Source organism: Theropithecus gelada, chromosome 2 (genome assembly GCF_003255815.1).
Source record: "Theropithecus gelada isolate Dixy chromosome 2, Tgel_1.0, whole genome shotgun sequence".
Lineage (NCBI taxonomy): Eukaryota > Metazoa > Chordata > Mammalia > Primates > Cercopithecidae > Theropithecus > Theropithecus gelada.
This window is the reverse complement of record NC_037669.1, coordinates 87873074-87891882: the sequence shown is the minus strand read 5'-3', so window position 1 is coordinate 87891882 and position 18809 is coordinate 87873074. Positions and strand designations below refer to the sequence as shown.

General features: G+C 45.5%; 1 protein-coding gene across 1 annotated transcript in view; it reads right to left on the bottom strand.

Moving 5' to 3' along the window:
- WDR82 (WD repeat domain 82) overlaps nt 1-16888 on the bottom strand; it is a 24768-nt gene extending 7880 nt beyond the window's left edge. Inside the window, exons 1-3 of the mRNA XM_025377781.1 lie at nt 16448-16888; nt 8783-8880; nt 4731-4797 (exon numbers count right to left, since the gene is read on the bottom strand). Of these exons, the coding sequence (XP_025233566.1) occupies nt 4731-4797; nt 8783-8880; nt 16448-16608 (326 nt within the window). The 5' untranslated portion in view covers nt 16609-16888. The remainder of the gene's footprint in view (nt 1-4730; nt 4798-8782; nt 8881-16447) is intronic.
- Nucleotides 16889-18809: the final 1921 nt, after the last annotated feature.

Below are 18809 nucleotides of genomic sequence, written 5' to 3'. Positions count from 1 at the left end.
TTTTTTTTTTTTTTATTTTTTGAGACAGAGTCTCACTCTGTCGCCCAGGCTGGAGTGCAGTGACCTGATCTCTGCTCACTGCAAGCTCCGCCACCTCCCTGGTTCACGCCATTCTCCTGCCTCAGCCTCCCTAGAAGCTGGGACTACAGGCACCCGCCACCACGCCTGGCTAATTTTTTTGTATTTTTAGTAGAGATGGGGTTTCACCGTGTTCACCAGGATGGTCTCGATCTCCTGACCACGTGATCCGCCCGCCTCGGCCTCCCAAAGTGCTGGGATTACAGGCGTGAGCCACCGCGCCCAGCCTTAGAATAGGCAAATCTATAGAGACACAAGTAGATCAGTGGTTGGTAGGGGCTGGGGCAGTGATTACTAATGGGTACAGAGTTTCTCTTTGGAGTGATAAAAATGTTCTGAAGTTAGACAATGGTGATAGTTGTCCGACTCTGCAAATATAGTGAAAACCACTAAATTGTACATTTTTAAAGGAATCATTTATAGTATGTAGACTGTATCTCAATTTAAAAAAACACAAAAAAGCATGATTCCTTATCAAGATGTGTGAGGACTACACAGATGTTCTCAAACCTAAGTGGCATCAGCATCACCTGGAGGGTGGGTTAAAACAGATTGCTAGGATCTACTCCCAGAGCCTCTAATCCAGTAGGCCTGACTTGGGGTCTGTGAATCTGAGTTTCTAACTAGCCCCAGGTGATGGGTGAGGCTGCTATTTGGGCACCACACCTAGAGAACCACAAGCCTACGCTAACAGCAACTGTATTCCTGATTTGATCCCTTTTTGTGGTTATACCATCAAGAGGCACTCACTTAAAAACATTTTCTTCCAATGTAACTCAACTAACATCTGCACCAGCTCCTCAACTTAAAATTTTAAAAGATATTGTTAAAAGCCAAAATTTCCTGGGAATGCTGAGGAGGTAATAAAACAGAATCAGCAGGCTGGGTGCGGTGGCTCACGCCTGTAATCTCAGCACTTTGAGAGGCCAAGGTGGGCGGGTCACCTGAGGTCAGAAGTTTGAGACCAGCTTCGCCAACATGGTGAAATCCCATCTCTACTAAAAATACAAAAATTAGCCAGGCCTGGTGGCGTGCACCTGTAATCCCAGCTACTCAAGAGGCTGAGGCGGGAGAATCGCTTGAACCCCAGAGATGGAGGTTGCAGTGAGCCGAGATCATACCACTGCATTCCAACCTGGGCAACAAAGCAAGACACCGTCTCAAAAAACAAAAACCAGAATGAGCAGAACACATTGTGGACATGTAATTTTATGCCATGGCATTCAGCCCAAGAGCTCAGAGGAGGTACAAGACTCTATGCTGAGAAGTACAGGGAACACATGGAGAAGACAGACCCCAAGTGTAAGGAATTTTAACTGTCCAGTCCACATGACTCCAAGAGAACCAGAGATGGCTTCTGGAAAGATACAACATCTGAGGTGGAAAGGATTTCGAAGGGAGACACCTTTCTGACAGGTGCCAGACAGGAAGGCATGAAGCCCATGTTCAAGAAGTAGCCCAGAGTTCACCTTAATGGGAACGGTAGGAGAAAATGCTGGGAAAATGGGTCAGAGCCAGAAGGGGCAGAACCTGACTACAAGAGGAAGGAGCAAGGAAAATGTAGAGAACCATTAAGGGAGATGGTGAAGCAATCAAACTGCAATCCAGGATGCTGAAGCAGGATGGTAAGAAATGGGATGATTAATTAGGAGCTAACAATAATTTACCTTACACGGTATGTGAGCCAGGGCAGAAGCAAAGGAGAGAACACAGAAAAAAGTAATACATGAGGTTAAACCTAGGGAGAACTAAATAGTTTAACAACTCACTGAATGTGATGGCAAGGGAAAAAGAGTGCACTGACAACAGATGCTTTGAGCCAGAATTGGAAGAGACAGAGATGAAGAAATATGAGGAAGATAGAGAGAAGCTGGCCCAAAGAATGTAACAATGACAGACAGACTACTGGACCTGAGTATTGGAAAGAGTATTGGACAGAATAGACAGCTACGAAGATGTGTATAAAACATGTAGGTGGTGCTGGGCGATTATGGGTGACACCCACCCATAATCCTAGCACTTTGGGAAGCCGAGGCGGGCAGATCACCTGAGGTCAGGAGTTTGAGACCAGCCTGGCCAACATGATGAAACCCTGTCTCTATAAAAACACAAAAATTAGCCGGGTATGATGGTGTGCGCTTGTAATCCCAGCTATTCGGGAGGCTGAGGCAGGAGGATCATTTGAACTCAGGTGGCGGAGGTTGCAGTGAGCCAAGATCACACCATTGTACTCCAGCCTGGGTGACAGAGCAAGGTTCCATCTCAAAAAACAAAACAAAACAAAAAAACAAAACCTGTAGGTGGAAGGTGGGTCTGAAATTCATAACAGACATGAGCTAAAAATACTGATTTGGGAAGCCACCTGAATGAAGGTGAATGAAATCAGCGATGCTGATAGAAAATCACAAGAAAGCGGATAGAGTATTTATTTTAGAGTCAAAACAGAGGCTAAGAACTACAAGAACAGAACCAACATGGGAAAAGTCACCTGCCATGGGAAAGTAAGTTTTATTGAGAGGTTAAACACCAAGAAAAGCCCAAAGCAGTGGGTTTTAACTAGAGGCAGCAGGGAATGAAGGACAAAGGTTTGGATAAAGCCCCACAGATGATTCTGGGACTAGTGCAAAAAAGATTTCAACAGTGAACATGTGTGAGGAGGTGGAGATGGGAATGTGCAGATTATTCTTTCAAGTTTGATAGTGAAAAGGAGTGGGTGATAGGGTCAATAAGTAGACCTAAGATAAGAAAGACCAAGTAAATTTGTAGGCAGCAAAGGAAAAGCCGATTAAGGAGATGGAAGCAAGCAGAAAGAGGAAGGTTTGTTTTGTGAAAGAAAGACCACAGCTTTCTCAAGGAAAGGATTCCAAGGAAGAGAGGAATTTAGGTGGAAGGGACAGATGTTTAAAAGAACTCTTTTTTTTGAAGACAGGGTCTTGCTTTGTTGCCCGGGCTGGAGTACAGTGGCAAAATCATGGCTCACTGCAGCCTCGACCTCCCAGACTCAAGTGATCTTCTCACCTCAGCCTCCCAAAGTGCTGATAACAGGCCTGAACCACTTCGCCCAGCTGAAAGAACTCATTTTGTTCAGCCTTAATTTTCTCATAAAAGGAGGGACAAAGTCATCTATCAAGAATCAGGAGGTCAGCTGGGTGCGGTGGCTCACCTCTGTAATCCCAGCACTTTGGGAGGCTGAGGCGGGCGGATCACGAGATAAGGAGATTGAGACCATCCTAGCTACCACGGTGAAACCCCATCTCTACTAAAAATACAAAAAACTAGCCGGGCTTGGTGGTGGGTGCCTGTGGTCCCAGCTACTCGGGAGGCTGAGGCAGGAGAATGGCGTGAACTCGGGAGGCGGAGCTTGCAGTGAGCAGAGATTGCGCCACTGCACTCCAGCCTGGGTGATAGAGCGAGACTCTGTCTCGGAAAAAAAAAAAAAAAAAAATCAGGAGGTCAAGAGGGTGAATAATTGGGAAGACTGGAAAGGATTTGAAACAACTGCATCAACTCTTAATTACAAATAGTACATTTGTGAACATTAATTTGAATACAAACAAGCAAAAACATCTACTTACCATGAGCCATCCTTTGTCTGAAACTATAGTTTCAGCTGCCTTCTTATTTCAGCAACACAATGGCCTGCCCAATTGGAAGTGCAACATTTTTTTTCTTTTTTTGAGATAGGGTCTTGCTCTGTCACCCAGGCTGGATGGAGTGCAGTGGCGCCACCCTGGTTCACTGCAGCCTCTGTCTCGCGGGTTCAAGCAATTCTCATGCCTGAGCCTCCCAAGTAGTAGGAATTACAGGTGCACACCACCACTCCTGGCTAATTTTTGTATTTTTTTTGTAGAGACGGGGTTTCACCATGTTGCCTAGACTGGTTTCGAACTCCTACACTCAAGCAATCTGCCCTCAAGAGCTGAGATTACAGGCATTAAGCCACCATGCCCGGCCTGGAAGTGTAACTCCTAACAGGAGGCTCTCAGGCTATCTCCTGTCAGGGCTCCATACCAATCAAAACCATCCTGGGTTACCATACATATATATATATATATGTAATTATATATAATTATATAAAATTTTACATAAAATTATATGTAACCCACATTATATATATAAAATATATATAACTAGAAATACATATATATAGATATAGGTATATGAGACAGAGTCTCCCTCTGTCACCCAAGCTGTAGTGCAGTGGCGTGATCTCGGCTCACTGCAACCTCCGCCTCCTAGGTTCAAGTGATTATCTTGCCTCAGCCTCCCAAGTAGCTAGGATTGCAGGTGCCTGCCACTATACCCAGCTAATTTTTGTATTTTTAGTAGAGATGGGGTTTCGCCATGTTGGCCGGCTGGTTTTAAACTCCTGACCTCAAGTGATTTGCCTGCCTCGGCCTCCCAAAGTGCTGGGATTACAGGTGTGAGCCACTGCACGGGGCCTAGTTATATTTTAACTGAGATATCTCTGAACACCTACCCCTGCACCTCTATAACCTTAGTAAATCAAGAGTTGACTACTTAAGATGAAGAATGCCAAACAGTAGTGAGGAAGTAGCTTCAGTTCACTAATAAGCTCTCTCTAGCCTTCTATTCTCTGGGTAACCTCAGGGACAAAAGAACTATCTGCTTCTATAATACATGGGTCTTACCTTTTGCTATGTCCAGGAAAGTATCTGATGTATTTGTTGTCATGCAAGGACAAGTAACGAATAGTATCTGTAAAAAGACAAACAAGGTATGATGATATCATACTGTTTAAAATAAACTTACTTTGCATTTTCATCTTGAAAGGACAAGGTCAAATAATCCCTTATCTTCTATATATCCCAAGCAAGGCATGAATAAATAATGGTGAATAATTCTACTCTGCAGCTGAAGAGTGGGCATGTAGATTTCACCTAACTCAAAAGCAGAGCTCTTAAGTTGATGGCATGGAAAGCAATGTTTGAAAACACATTATATTACCAATTTGGCTTCTTCATAATTACAATGCAACTCGCGCCCTGCAAATATACCCTGGCCAAAAAACAAAACGAGTAAAGCACACATAATAATTTTAGATATTGGTCTAGTGTCCACAGAATGGCAAACCTTAAAGAAAAATATGTGGCTGTTAAGCAAACAGACTTAAAGAGGTGAGCAGCCATGGCAGTTAAACTGAAGATCAGGTTGAATCCTAGCAGCAATTTTTGTCTAGAGTTCTCTATCAGTGTGTTGACCCACCCTCTTGAACATTTGAACATTCTTCAATTGGATACACAAATTACAATGAAAATAAACATAAGGTCAGAGAAGTGATGTCAAGACCTGGGTTAAAAAGATCTTAAGACATTAAAAAAATTAAATCCTTATACCAATGAGTAATAGCAGTGAGATTTTGACAATATTAAAGAAAGGAATAATCAGAGATTTGTGCTTGGGGAAAAATAAGACAAACACTCTTAACCAAATGATTCTATCTGAAAGAGTAAACAAACAAAAAAGATGGTGGCGATAGAGAAATGAAGTGCCATAAAAAATAAAACTACAAAAGAGGAAAGTATTATCCCCTTAAAAAGACTAGGAATAAGGAAAAATTGTTGAGAAACAGCTAAGGGAAAATGGTACCAAAATGCAGAAAGAAAAGCATGGAAAGAACATTCTGAAGGCAAACAGAACACAGGAATAAAGGGGTTGAAAGCATTGAGTCATCCCAGGGGTTAGTGCTTTCTAATAAGAGGGCATTTAACTTGGGAGGGGGAATAGGGATATTTGTATATTCCATAGCTTGAACACTACACAATTTTCCTTGAAAACATCTTCAAACTTATTGAATGACAACTACTAAGTATTTCTAGTTATTCTACTGCTAACAATGACTCACCTGCCCTAAGAAGAAAAAGACTTCCTTCCCATTACCTGGTTTCCCAGAGATGAGCAGGGCGACGCCATCCTCTCAGCCCCACTTGGCAGCTGGCGCGCTGTTCCTGGCAAGGCAGTGGCCTGTACAGTTATCTCCTGTACCGGGTGGTATCATAGACCCTCAAACTGTACAAACTACTACCTCAGCCTGGAATCAGGCAAAAGGAAACGGAGCGCTGGAGGAACTCTTCAGGATGCACTTGAGACAGGAAAGGGAACATCCTCACAGCAGAGGCCTGGTAGCAAAGCTACAAGTGCCACACATTTGCCTCATCTTGCACCACATTTGGAGAATCCTCATTTAATCACTCAGAAAAATAGCCCAACAGAAGAAATAAACCAGTCATTCAGATGATCACATAGACATGTTTCCTCAGGATCCTAAGGTTTTACATTCTTGTCCAAAATCATTAACTACGCTGCTTCCTTAGAAAACCACTTCTGAAATACAGGCATGGAAAGTAGAAGTGATATACTTACTAAAAATCAAGTACAGGCAGAAGAGTCTCATTTAAAAAAAAAAAGAAACTAAAAAAAAAAAAAAAAGACGTCCACCCAATCTGCTCTGAGATAGGCATAGCCAAAATAGCAGTATAAGCCATCCTTGTGGAATGACATTAGAAAAATCTTTTTTTTGGCCAGGCGCGGTGGCTCAAGCCTGTAATCCCAGCACTTTGGGAGGCCGAGACGGGCAGATCACGAGGTCAGGAGATCGAGACCATCCTGGCTAACACGGTGAAACCCCGTCTCTACTAAAAAATACAAAAAACTAGCTGGGCGAGGCGGCGGGCGCCTGTAGTCCCAGCTACTCGGGAGGCTGAGGCAGGAGAATGGCGTGAACCCGGGAGGCGGAGCTTGCAGTGAGCTGAGATCCGGCCACTGCACTCCAGCCTGGGCGACAGAGTGAGACTCCGTCTCAAAAAGAAAAATCTTTTTTGTTTTTTTGAAATGGAGCCTCGCTCTGTCACCCAGGCTGGAGTGCAGTGGTGTGATCACAGTTCACGATACCCTAGACCTCCAGAGCTCAAGCAATCCTCCCACTTCAGCCTTACAAGTGGCTGGGACTACAGGCACATCCCATCACACCTGGCTAATTTTTGTATTTTTTGTAGAGACGGGGTTTCCCCACATTGCCCAGGCTCATCTCAAACTTCTGGGCTCAAGTGATCCACTCTCCAAGGCCTCCATAAGTGCTGGGATTACAGGCATGAGCCACTATGCCTGGCCTAAAAAAATCCTTACTGCAAAATGTGAGATGATCATCAGTAAACCACTGAAATAAGTTTAAAAACAGAATCCTGGCCGGGCATGGTGGTTCACACCTGTAATTCCAGCACATTGGGAGGCTGAGGCAGGCAGATCACTTGAGGTCAGGAGTTCGAGACCAACCTGGCTAACATGGTGAAGTCTCAACTCTACTAAAAATACAAAAATTAGCCGGGCGTGTTGGTGGGTGCCTGTAATACCAGCTACTTGGGAGGCCGAGGCAGGAGCATCGCTTGAACCCAGGAGGCTGAGGTTGCAGTGAGTCGAGACTGCACCATTGCACTCCAGCCTGGGCAACAAGAGCAGGACTCGGTCTCAAAAGAATAAAGAATAGGCTGGGCATGGTGGCTCACAAGGTCAGGAGATCGAGACCCATCCTGGCTAACATGGTGAAACCCTGTCTCTACTAAAAATACAAAAAATTAGCTGGGCATGGTGGCACACACCTGTACTCCCAGCTACTTGGGAGGCTGAGGCAGGAAAATTACTTGAACCCGAGAGGTGGAGGTTGCAGCGAGCTGAGATCACGCCATTGCACTCCGTCTCAAAAAAACAAAACAAAACAAAATAAATAAAAAATAAACAAAAATAAAAAAATTAAAGAATCCTAACATGAAAATAAGTGTTACAGTTCAGTTACCAAGACAATCTCTTAGGACTTATCTCGAGAAATGCAGGTAAAAACAGAGATTGTTTATAATAGAAAGAAACTCACAAGTTCAATTTCTAAGAGTAACTCTTTACTCTTTAGATCAAAAAACGTTCCTGGAATCAGAGGTGACTAAGGTTGGGAAAATACCCAAACTGTTCTAACTTCCCTTAAACTATCATAGTTCAAGCATTTGTGAAACTTTTCTCAAATCTCTATCATTTTGAAAGAAAAAGTCCTGTTATCACTTGCTGTGTGTCAAGTGTTCTTTCCTTTTCTTTGTTCTAAAAGTGTTCTTTTTGGAGATGGAATCTTGCTCTGTTGCCCAGGCTGGAGTGCAGTGGCGGGATCTTGGCTCACCACAACCTCCGCCTCCGGGGTTCAGGCGATTCTCCTGCTTCAGCCTCCCGAGCAGCTGGGATTATAGGCGAACACCACTGTGCCCGGCTAACTTTTGTATTTTTAGTAGAGACGAGGTTTCACCATATTGGCCAGGCTGGTCTTGAACTCCTGACCTCGAGTGATCCGCCCACCTCGGCCTCCCAAAGTGTTGGGATTACAGGCATGAGCCACCACGCCCGGCTTTAAAAGTGTTCTTTTAAGTTTAAGGAAGTACAAATCATAAATACAATTCGTTGCTTCATTTTTCCACTCCCCTCTCTAAATTGGAGACTCTTCATACTCAGTCTCAAGTCCTTCAAAAGTGCTAATGGCTTGCTTCCAACATTCCTTCAGTCAAAACAACGTAATTAACATTACTAACATTATATGAAAATATTTAAACTAAAGTAACTATAGTCAAAGCAGAAGTAGTCACAAAGATTCCATGAACTATTTAACAAAGGAAACCACGACCTTAACTTCCTAAAAAGAAGGCTTGCTTACCGTCTATTTTGTTAGAGCTGTAAACAACTGTGTTTGCCGCATGAGTGTATCTGATGAGGTCCACGCCATATTTCTTACTGTACAGGGTTCTCTTTGGTCTGATAAGAAAATAGAAAGAGAAAGTCATAAACATTCTCCATCATCAAAATCTGGGATACCCACATAAAGAGAAGCACTTGAATGACGTAGCAAAGGTGAGGATTTTTGGTAAGTTCTAACACTGGAAAGAAACAATTTCTTCCAAAAGGGAAAAAACAACCCTCAAGCAACAGCCATCTGAAGAAGCCTTCCACCTTAGAACACCTAATGGCAAGGTTAGGTAGGAAGTAAAAGTAAATCTGGCGATTCAATTCAGTCTTTACTACAATGTTCAAAAGTAAGCTTTGAGAAAATATACAATCATGTGCCATGTGATGACATTTTTATCAACAACAGACAGCACATAGGATAATGGTCTCATAAGATCATAATGGAGCTGCCCTCTACAACAGATGTATCATTTTTAAAATTCCTTATACTGTTTTACTGTACCTTTTCTATGTTTAGATACACAAACAGTGCTGTATTATAATTGCCTACAGTATTCAGTACTGTAACATGCTGTACAGGTTTGTAGCCTAGGAGCAATGGGCCATACCACACAGCCTAGGTATGTACAGGTTATACCATCAGGTTTGTGTAAGTACACTCTATGACGCTGTGCAACAAAAACTCACATAATGATCCCCATCTAAGTGATGCCTGGCTGTACATCTACTTGGGAAGAAAAGCACACAAAACAAGTCCTAACTTACAACAAAGAGGGACTGAAACCAGATGCAAAAACTGCTTGCCTTTGCTAATGTAACCTGCTCTTGCAGAAGACATCCTTCCTTCCTATCCTACAGGTCAAAAGCACTTGCTGAGCCTTTTAGAAGGCAAGCCTAACTTTCTCTAGCAAAACCAGTTAAATAGTTCCTTTGTTTTTACTTTAACGTAAAATCACACATTTCTGGCCACAAGGTGGTGGCTCACACCTGTAATCCCAGCACTTTGGGAGGCCGAGCCAGGCAGATCACCTGTAGTCAGGAGTTCGAGAGCGGCCCAACATGATGAAACCCCATCTCTACTAAAAATACAAAAATTAGCTGGGTGTGGTGGCACGCACTTGTAATCCCAGCTACTCGAGAGGCTGAGGCAGGAGAATTCCTTGAACCCAGGAGGCAGAGGTTGCAGTAAGCCAAGAGTCGTGCCACTGCAATACAGCCTTTGCGAGAGAGTGAGACTCCACCTCAAAAACAAACAAACAGACAAAAAATCACACATTTCCAAGCTAGAGGTTACCAATCTCCATTTGTTGAAGTTCCTTAAATGTCTCCCTCCACAGAACCTTGAAGAGCAAGGCTAAAACTGATCTCAACAGAACCTTTAACCAAAAACTCTAACACATACTGGTTAAATTAGAAAAATGTTAGGCCGGGCGCGGTGTCTCACGCCTGTAATCCCGGCATTTTGGGAGGCCGAGGAGGGTGGATCACCTGAGGTCAGGAGTTTGAGACCAGCCTGGCCAACATGGCGAAGAACCATCTCTACTAAAAACACAAAAATTAGCCGGGCGTGGTGGCACGCGCCTGTAGTCCCAGTTACTCTGGAGGCTGAGGCAGGAGAATCGCTTGAGCCTGGGTGGCAGAGATTGCAGTAAGCTGACATAGCGCCACTGCACTCCAGCCTGGGCAACAGTGCGAGACTCCATCTCAAAAAAGAAAAAGAAAAATTTGAGACTTAAATATCTATGTAAATCTAGATTCACATGCTAAAACAACTCTCCAATATGACCATTTCAGAAAACAAGCAAGCCTTTAACATAATGTCCTACATTTAGGTCTTTAGAAGGATTTCATAAATCCTGTACCAATGTTAACCAAGAGTTCCAATTTATGAAAATGAAAGCTGACCCTCTCAATGTAAAATCCTCTCAGAATCTAGATACGAAACAATCACATGACTCAAGCAGGCTTTAAGAAGTCAATTATTTGCACTTTCAATTTTTGTTAAAGTGAGGCCAAGGGTTTCCCTACATGAAACCCATTTCCAAAAGACTTCTCACTACAAATGCACTGGATTTTCCACATTCTTACCTTTACTGAAATAATACTTCACTCCTAAAAAGATCGGCAAAGGCTACTTTGCCAAGTCCACTGTCTGGGGTTCTGATGTGTGTTACTGTGTGGTAACCAGTGAGGGAATCTGAGTGTGTGGCTATATACTTACTCTCTAGATAGCTGACTTTGCTTCTACCAGTGGAAGAAGTTTACATCAGTTATTTCATCCCATTTACAATAGTAAAAACAGAACCTGGCCAGGCGCAGTGGCTCACGCCTGTAATCTCAGCGCTTTGGGAAGCCAAGGTGGGTGGATCACCTGAGGTCAGGAGTCTGAGACCAGCCTGGCTAACATGGTGAAATCCCGTCTGTACTAAAAATTTAAAAAATTAGCCAGGTGTGGTGGCAGGCACCTGTAATCCCAGTTACTCGGGAGGCGGAGGTAGGAGAATCACTGGAACCCAGGAGGTGGAGGTTGCATTGAGCCAAGATCGCGCCATTGCACTCCGACCTGGGCAACAAGAGCGAAATTCTGTCTTAAAAAAAAAAAAAAAAAAGAACGTGAAAAGCCAACTCTAACTTGACAAGTTAAAACGGAATAATATAAGGAAAACTTCTGGCCGGGCGCGGTGGCTCAAGCCTGTAATCCCAGCACTTTGGGAGGCCGAGACGGGCGGATCACGAGGTCAGGAGATCGAGACCATCCTGGCTAACACGGTGAAACCCCGTCTCTATTAAGAAATACAAAAAACTAGCCGGGCGAGGTGGCGGGCGCCTGTAGTCCCAGCTACTCGGGAGGCTGAGGCCGGAGAATGGCGTGAACCCGGGAGGCGGAGCTTGCAGTGAGCTGAGATCCGGCCACTGCAGTCCAGCCTGGGTGACAGAGCGAGACTCCGTCTCAAAAAAAAAAAAAAAAAAAAAGGAAAACTTCTGGTTCCACTTAGATCTCGTCTATTTGTCTCAAATTTATCAGAAACACTAACCTGAGATTTTTTTTCCTAATAACAGAAATCTATTGCCTCATTTCATTTCCTAATTTGATTTTTATTATTTTTATGTTTTTGAGACAGAGTCTCACTGTTACCCTGGCTGGAGTGCAGTGACACAATCTTGGCTCACTGCAACCTCTGCCTCCCTGCCTCGGCCTCCTGAGTAGCTGGGATTACAGGCCCCTGCCACCAGGCTCAGCTAATTTTTGTATTTTTCTGTAGAGACAGGTTTCACCACACTGGCCAGGCTGGTTTTGAACTCCTGACCCAGGCGATCCGCCCGCCTTGGCCTCCCAAAGTGCTGGGATTACAAGTGTGAGCCACCTCACCTGGACTCACTTCCTAATTTGAAAGCAAGATTATATTGTGCTGCATCCATGTGGGTCTTACAAAGTACATGCATGGCATTTTTCAAATATTTTGGTAAGCTTCCTTCCTCCAACCAATTCTGGTGATCAAGCATCAACAAGGAAAACAGTATTAACCTTTCGCTTTGAGTAATTTGCTTCACCTACCACAAACAATATCCTTTATATTCTTCCAAGTTGAAATATCACTCAACGGGCGAACTCCATTATAAAGAAAATTTAAATGACCAGTAAACTGGAAAATACTAAGCATACAAAATCTTGCTTTAGCCATTTTCAAACGCCCAAATTCTAACATTAGGGTCATCTAATAAAGATACTATGCCTTCAGCCAGTCACAGTAGCTAACACCTGTAATCCCAGCACTTTGGGAGGCCTAGGTGAGAGGATCCTTGAGCTCAGGAGTTTGAGACCAGCCTGGGCAACCTGGTGAGACCTTGTCTCCACTAAAATAAAAATAACCAAGTAAGCCGGCAAGTGCTTGTAGGCCCAACTACTTTGGAGACTGAGGTGGGAGGATCGCTTGAGCCCGGAAGATGAAGGCTTTAGTGAGCTATAAGCATGCTATTGCACTCCAGCCTGGGCAACAGGGGAAGACCTTTGTCTTTAAAAAAAATAAAATAAAAAGGGCCAGGTGCAGTGGCTCACGCCTGTAATCACAGCACTTTGGGAGGCCGAGGTGGGTGGATCAATTGAGGTAAGGCGTTGAGACCAACATGGCCAACATTGCGAAACCTCATCTCTATTAAAAATACAAAAATTAGCTGGGCATAGTGATGGGCGCCTGTAATCCCAGCTACTCGGGAGGCTGAGGCACAAGAAGTGCTTGAACCCAGGAGCCAGAGGTTGCAGCAGTGAGCCAAGATCACACCACTGCACTCCAGCCTAGGAAAGAGTGAGGCTATCTCAAAAAAAAAAAAAAAAAAGAATAAAATAAAGGCTGGGCAGGCACAGTGGCTCATGCCTGTAATCCCAGCACTTTGGGAGGCTGAGGCGGTGCATCACCTGAGGTTGGGAGTTTGAGATCAGCCTGACCAACATGGAGAAACTCCATATTCACTAAAAATACAAAATTAGCCAGGCATGGTGGTGCATGCTTGTAATCCCAGCTACTCAGGAGGCTGAGGCAGGAGAATCGCTTGAACCCGGGAGGCAGAGGTTGCAGTGAGCTGAGATCACGCCATTGCACTCCAGCCTGGGCAACAAGAGCGAAACTCCATATCAAAAAAAAAAAAAAAAAAAAAAACAAAGATACAATACCATGTCTTCCAAGGAAATACTTCTTTTCTTCTGAGGTTGGTTTGACCTATACTAGCAACAAAATTTTTTGTCATATTATTGCCTAGAATGGAAACTAAAGAGGTTGTTTAATATCCAGAGAATTTGACCAATGTCACATACCTAGTCACAGGCCAAACTAGAACTCAGTTCTCTCCTACCTACCAGGCCACTCCTTCACCACAGATAACAAAACAAGGTCACAATTAATTGATCAAAGAAAACTCAAAAGAGCATGCCCTGTAGTATTGTATCAATACTAAATTTCCTAATTTGGATCTCCGGTTATGTAAGAATGTCTTTGTGCTTAGAAAATCCATGTTGAGCCGGGTGCGGTGGCTCACGCCTGTAATCCCAGCACTTTGGGAGGCCGAGGAGGGCAGATCACGAGGTCAGGAGTTCGAGACCAGCCTGACCAACATGGTGAAACCCTGTCTCTATTAAAAACACAAAAATTAGCCGGGCTTGGTGACGCACACCTGTAATCCCAGCTACTCAGGAGGCTGACGCAGGAGAATTGCTTGAACCCAAGAGCTGGCGGTTGCAGTGAGCCAAGATCACGCCACTGCACTCCAGCCTGGGCGGCCAAGCGAGACTCTATCTCAAAAAAAAAAAAAAAAAAAAAGGAAAGAAAAAGAAAGATGAAAGAAAGAAAGTCCATGTTGAAGTATTTAGAGATAAAGGGGCTTGATACCTCCAACTCTAAGGGTGGGGGGAGGCACACAGTATATATAAATATTTACCTACAGTGATGAAGCAAATGCAGAAAATGTAACCAGTTACTGAATCATATGGGAGTTATCTGAAACATTGTTGTAACTTTCTGTTCGTTTGTAATTATGTAAAAATGCTATGTGAGTGAATAAACTGCCTTATGTCACAAAACTAGCATTTTACATTTAACAAGACAGGATTTGGCCAGGCGCAGCACATCATGCCTGTAATCCTAACACTCTGGGAGGCCGAGGTGGGTGGATCACTTGAGGTCAGGAGTTCAAGACCTGCCTGGTCAACATGGTGAAACCTGTCTCTACTAAAAATACAAAAATTAGCAGGGCATGGTGGCAGGCGCCTGTAATCCCAGCTACTTGTGAGGCTGAGGCAGGAGAATCGCTTTAACCCGGGAGGCAGAGGTTGCAGTGAGCCAAGATCATGCCATTGCACTCCAGCCTGGGCAACAGAGGGAGACTCTGTCCCAAAAACACAAGGAAAAAAAAAAAGACAGGACTTCACGTCAAGGTCATCCTTCCCAAATCAAAATTATGCCAAATTTGGGGACAAACTGCAAAGAAAGGCTATCACAACCTTCATTTTCTTTAAATGAGGATATATATCTCCATCCTGAGGTTCTGGGAAGAGGTTCTAATCTGTGCAAAAGCACTAAACATTTCATGCAAGCCAGCTTCAAATTACTCCTCCAGGACCCCACAATGCCCACCCTACTACCACACCTTTAAGTGTTACTTCCTCTTCTAAACTGATTCAAGTGAACAGACCAGGACAGAAATCTATCTACTCAAGGAGTAACACTGACTCAAATAACTAAGTATTTGTTCAGCTAACAATTCCCTCTTCCTTAAGACCACCACTGCAGACCACTCTGCCACATACTGCAGGCAGATCCAGAGCCAGTTACGTAATATTTTCTCACAGTCCCAGTGGGAAAAAAATTAGGGGGGATACCATTATAGCTCAGTCCAAACTAGCATTATTTCAGATAATCAAATTCACAAATGAAGAGATACGTTCCAAAAGAAAGACACCAGTTAAAAAAAAAAAAAAAAAAAGGCAAAAGGAACAGCTAGAGAAGGTAGGAAAAAACCCAAGACCTCACAATAATAATAATAGTATCTGTTACCAGGTAACATAATCAAGTCTGACAAAACCAGAGGTCACCGAATTAAACCAAACATCAGCGAGCCTTCTTGGGGAAGGTGGCTAAGGGTAAAACAAATTTAATCTAAACTAGTTTTGGCTCCAAGGAGCTGCAAGTCCACAGGCGTGCGGTGAGGGGGCTGACAAGGACCCCCAGGGGAAAAGTCAAAGTGCTGTGCTTAGATTTTGCGAAAAGATGCAGGTATGGTGGGTCTCCAGATGACTTGTGGCAACATAAAAGTTTCATGATCAGAATTGGAATTCAAAGTGGACCAAAAAGTGTAATAGAAAAAAAAAGTATGAAAGGAAACCTGAAATTGTTCTACGATGCTTGCTTTGTTTTAACGGAAGCTCACATTCAGGTCAGGATGGGAAGACCAAGTTCGTTTGTGTGTGGCAAAAAGAAGTTTTAGATGTTGCTGAAAAGTTCACTTATGAACGTGGGCACCGAATTTGAAGGAATAAGAGAAAGGCTACGAGCACGAAGAAAAAGCAAGGGGGCTCAAAGAGGCACAACAAATAAATCCTGACAGCTAAGAACTGCAACCCACGCTGTCTGACGGCAGAAAGGCCGCGGGAAGCTGAGGGGCAGGGGATGGGCGGAGTGCCAGGGCGGAATCGAGGTCACAGCGGAGAGGGCAGAAGAGCGAGCTGACGCTGCCGAAGGAGGCAGGAGAGCAGCCCCTGCAGTCCTGCGTCGAGGCCAGAGCAGACCAGCACCTCTGACAGCCTGAGAAGCTGAAAACGCTACCTGCTGGGCCCACGGTGGGCGGACCGGGCGTTTAAAGGTCAAGGTCAAGGTGGGGTTTGGCAAGCGATGCATAGCGCTCAAAGGAGACCAAAAACATACAAATAAGAATGCTATTATAAAATTATGACTATCGTAATTTTTTTTAATAAGAAAAAATAAAAGGTCTCCTGGACGGCTGCGGGGTGCAGGCGGCCCTGGCAGGAACGCGTGCAAAATACGCCGGGGGCTGAAGTTGGGACGGAGGGCGGGCCGAGGGACCAGTGCTGGGCCACCGGAGGGAGGGAGGCACTGAGACTTGGGCCCAGGGCCTCCGCCGCACTCACTTGCCCTCCTGGCAGTCATAGAGCACGATGGAGTCGTCGTCGCTACTCGAGATGACCGTCTCGCCGTTGGGGCTGAAATCGAAGCAGTTAATCTTGTCCGAGTTTTCGCGGAACACCTTAGCGACGCGGAAGCTCCGCAGCACGCTATCGGTCAGCTTCATGGCGGCGGCTGAGGAAGGCAGCGGCGGCGCAGGACCGGGGCGGGGCCCGGCGGCGAACGGGCGGGCTGCCGAGGGGCCAACCCAGGCGGGGCGGGCGCCGCGCCGGCGGCTAGAGGGAAGTCGGCCAACAGTTGGGCCGCCTCCTCCTCTTCCTGCTGCTTGGACGAGGGTCTTCTGCCTGAACTGCGGAGCCTCGCCGACTGTTCGTCTTCACAGCCACCTCACGGACAACCGGCGCGTCGCCGGCTCATTGTGTCCGCCATTTTGGGGCGACAGGCAGAAGCTGAGGGCGAGGAGCCTTAGCCGCGGCGCACGCCGGGAAAGGGGGCGGGGCGGGAACGGCCTCGCGAGGCCGGGAGTGGGGGTGGTGACGTCAGCGCGGCCGCGGCTGAGTGTAGTGGCAGGGCTGGCTGCTGGCAGGGAGGGGCTCAGACGCGCGGGGCCTTCTCCGGGGGTCGGAAGGTTGCGGGTGCCTTGGGAGCTGAGGGCCCTTGCGCGAGACTGCAACCCCTGCGAAGGCTCTGGCGCCTCCTGCAGGCTTCCCGACCACAAGCCGCGTGGGAGGGGGTACTGCAGGGTAGCGTACGCCGCTGGAGGCCGGTTTTGGGGGTCAATCAGGTGAGCCGCTCGCGGGCAGGCTTGACCGCTAGTCCACCGCAGCGCCCGCTTAGACAGCTTCGACCTCTTTTTTTTTTTTTTTTTTTGAGATGGAGTCTCTCGCTTTGTCGCTCAGTTGCGCTATCTCGGCTCACCACAACCTCCGCCTCCCGGGTTCAAGGGATTCTCCTGCCTCAGCCTCCCGTGCAACTGGGATTACAGGCGCGCGCCACCACGCCTGCTAATTTTGTATTTTTAGAAGAGACGGGGTTTCACCATGTTGGCCAGGCTGGTCTCGAACTCCTGACCTCAGGCAGTCCGCCCGCCACCCGCACCCGGCCTGGTGTTCTTAATCGAGGTAGACTTTAGGTACAGTAAAAATCAGCCTTCTTGGGCCGGGCGCGGTGGCTCACGCCTTTCCAACCCACGTCTTTGGGAGGCCGAGGCAGGATGATCGCTTGAGCTCAGGAGTTTGAGACCAGCCTGGCCAACATGACAAAACCCCATCTCTTCTAAAATACAAAAAATTAGCCGGGCATGATGGCGCGGCTGAGGCACGAGAATTGAGAAAGGGAGAGGCTGCAGTGAGCCGAAATCGTGCCACTGCATTCCAGCCTGGGCGACAGAACAGACGGTCTCCCTCCAAAAATTAGCCTTTTTAGTGGCTAGTTTTATGTTCTAACACCCATAACATAGTCATGCAATCACCACCACATTCAAGATATGGAAGAGTTGCACTATCCTGTTTGTAGTCAACAGGATTATTCTAAAGGTTCTATCATATAAGTGATTCTTTGCCTTAAAAGAAGTTTATCTCTAACAAAGGAAAACAGTATTTGAACAGAAAATAGGAACCAAGCTTCCTAACCTTAACTTTATGGGCAAAGGGTTAAACTCAGTGCCAACCTATGTAGCTTCACAGATCTCTATCTTGTGTGAAGCTCCTCCAAAGGTTAAAAAGCCTGGGGTTTCCAACAGTGGAGATGGGGATTGTTTATTTTTGCTTTCTTTAGCTAAAGAGAAACAAAAACAAGGAAAGGCTATGAGACATTTCAGTCGCTATTAGGAAGGTGTGATATCCAGAGACCTGTGCAATGGTAAAAAACAAAATGGAAACCCTGGGACAGCTGGGGTCTTTCTAGAAAGAACTTAGAGGCTGTATCCCAACCCCCTGGGTAAAAGGAGAGCCAGGATCCTTATACATAAAGAGAAGTTGTTCTCTAAGGGAAGAGGGCAAGTTCCTGGCTAAGTCTGGGGTATAATTGCTTCCTGACAAAGAGCAGAGCTTCTGGCTACTATTTGTTCTGGGGTCTGGAAAAAGCCGGTTTGAGTGAAACCTGAATAGATGGCAACTTTCCAAACTGCACAGCAATGGAAGAAAAACCCTCCACGCCCCAGATCACTCACTCTGCTTCCCTGTAATTCCTGTGCCTTTATTTCAGAAGCTAGAAAGGCTGATACAGAGTCTGCTTCGAATAGTTTAGAAGGCAACAAGGACAGATCGAGTGCCATGTTCTGGAACTGTCGGGAAGTGAACGCGCCCAGTAAGATGATGCCGTATTTTGGTCCATGTTAATCTACAAAAATAACCACAGAAACAGCTG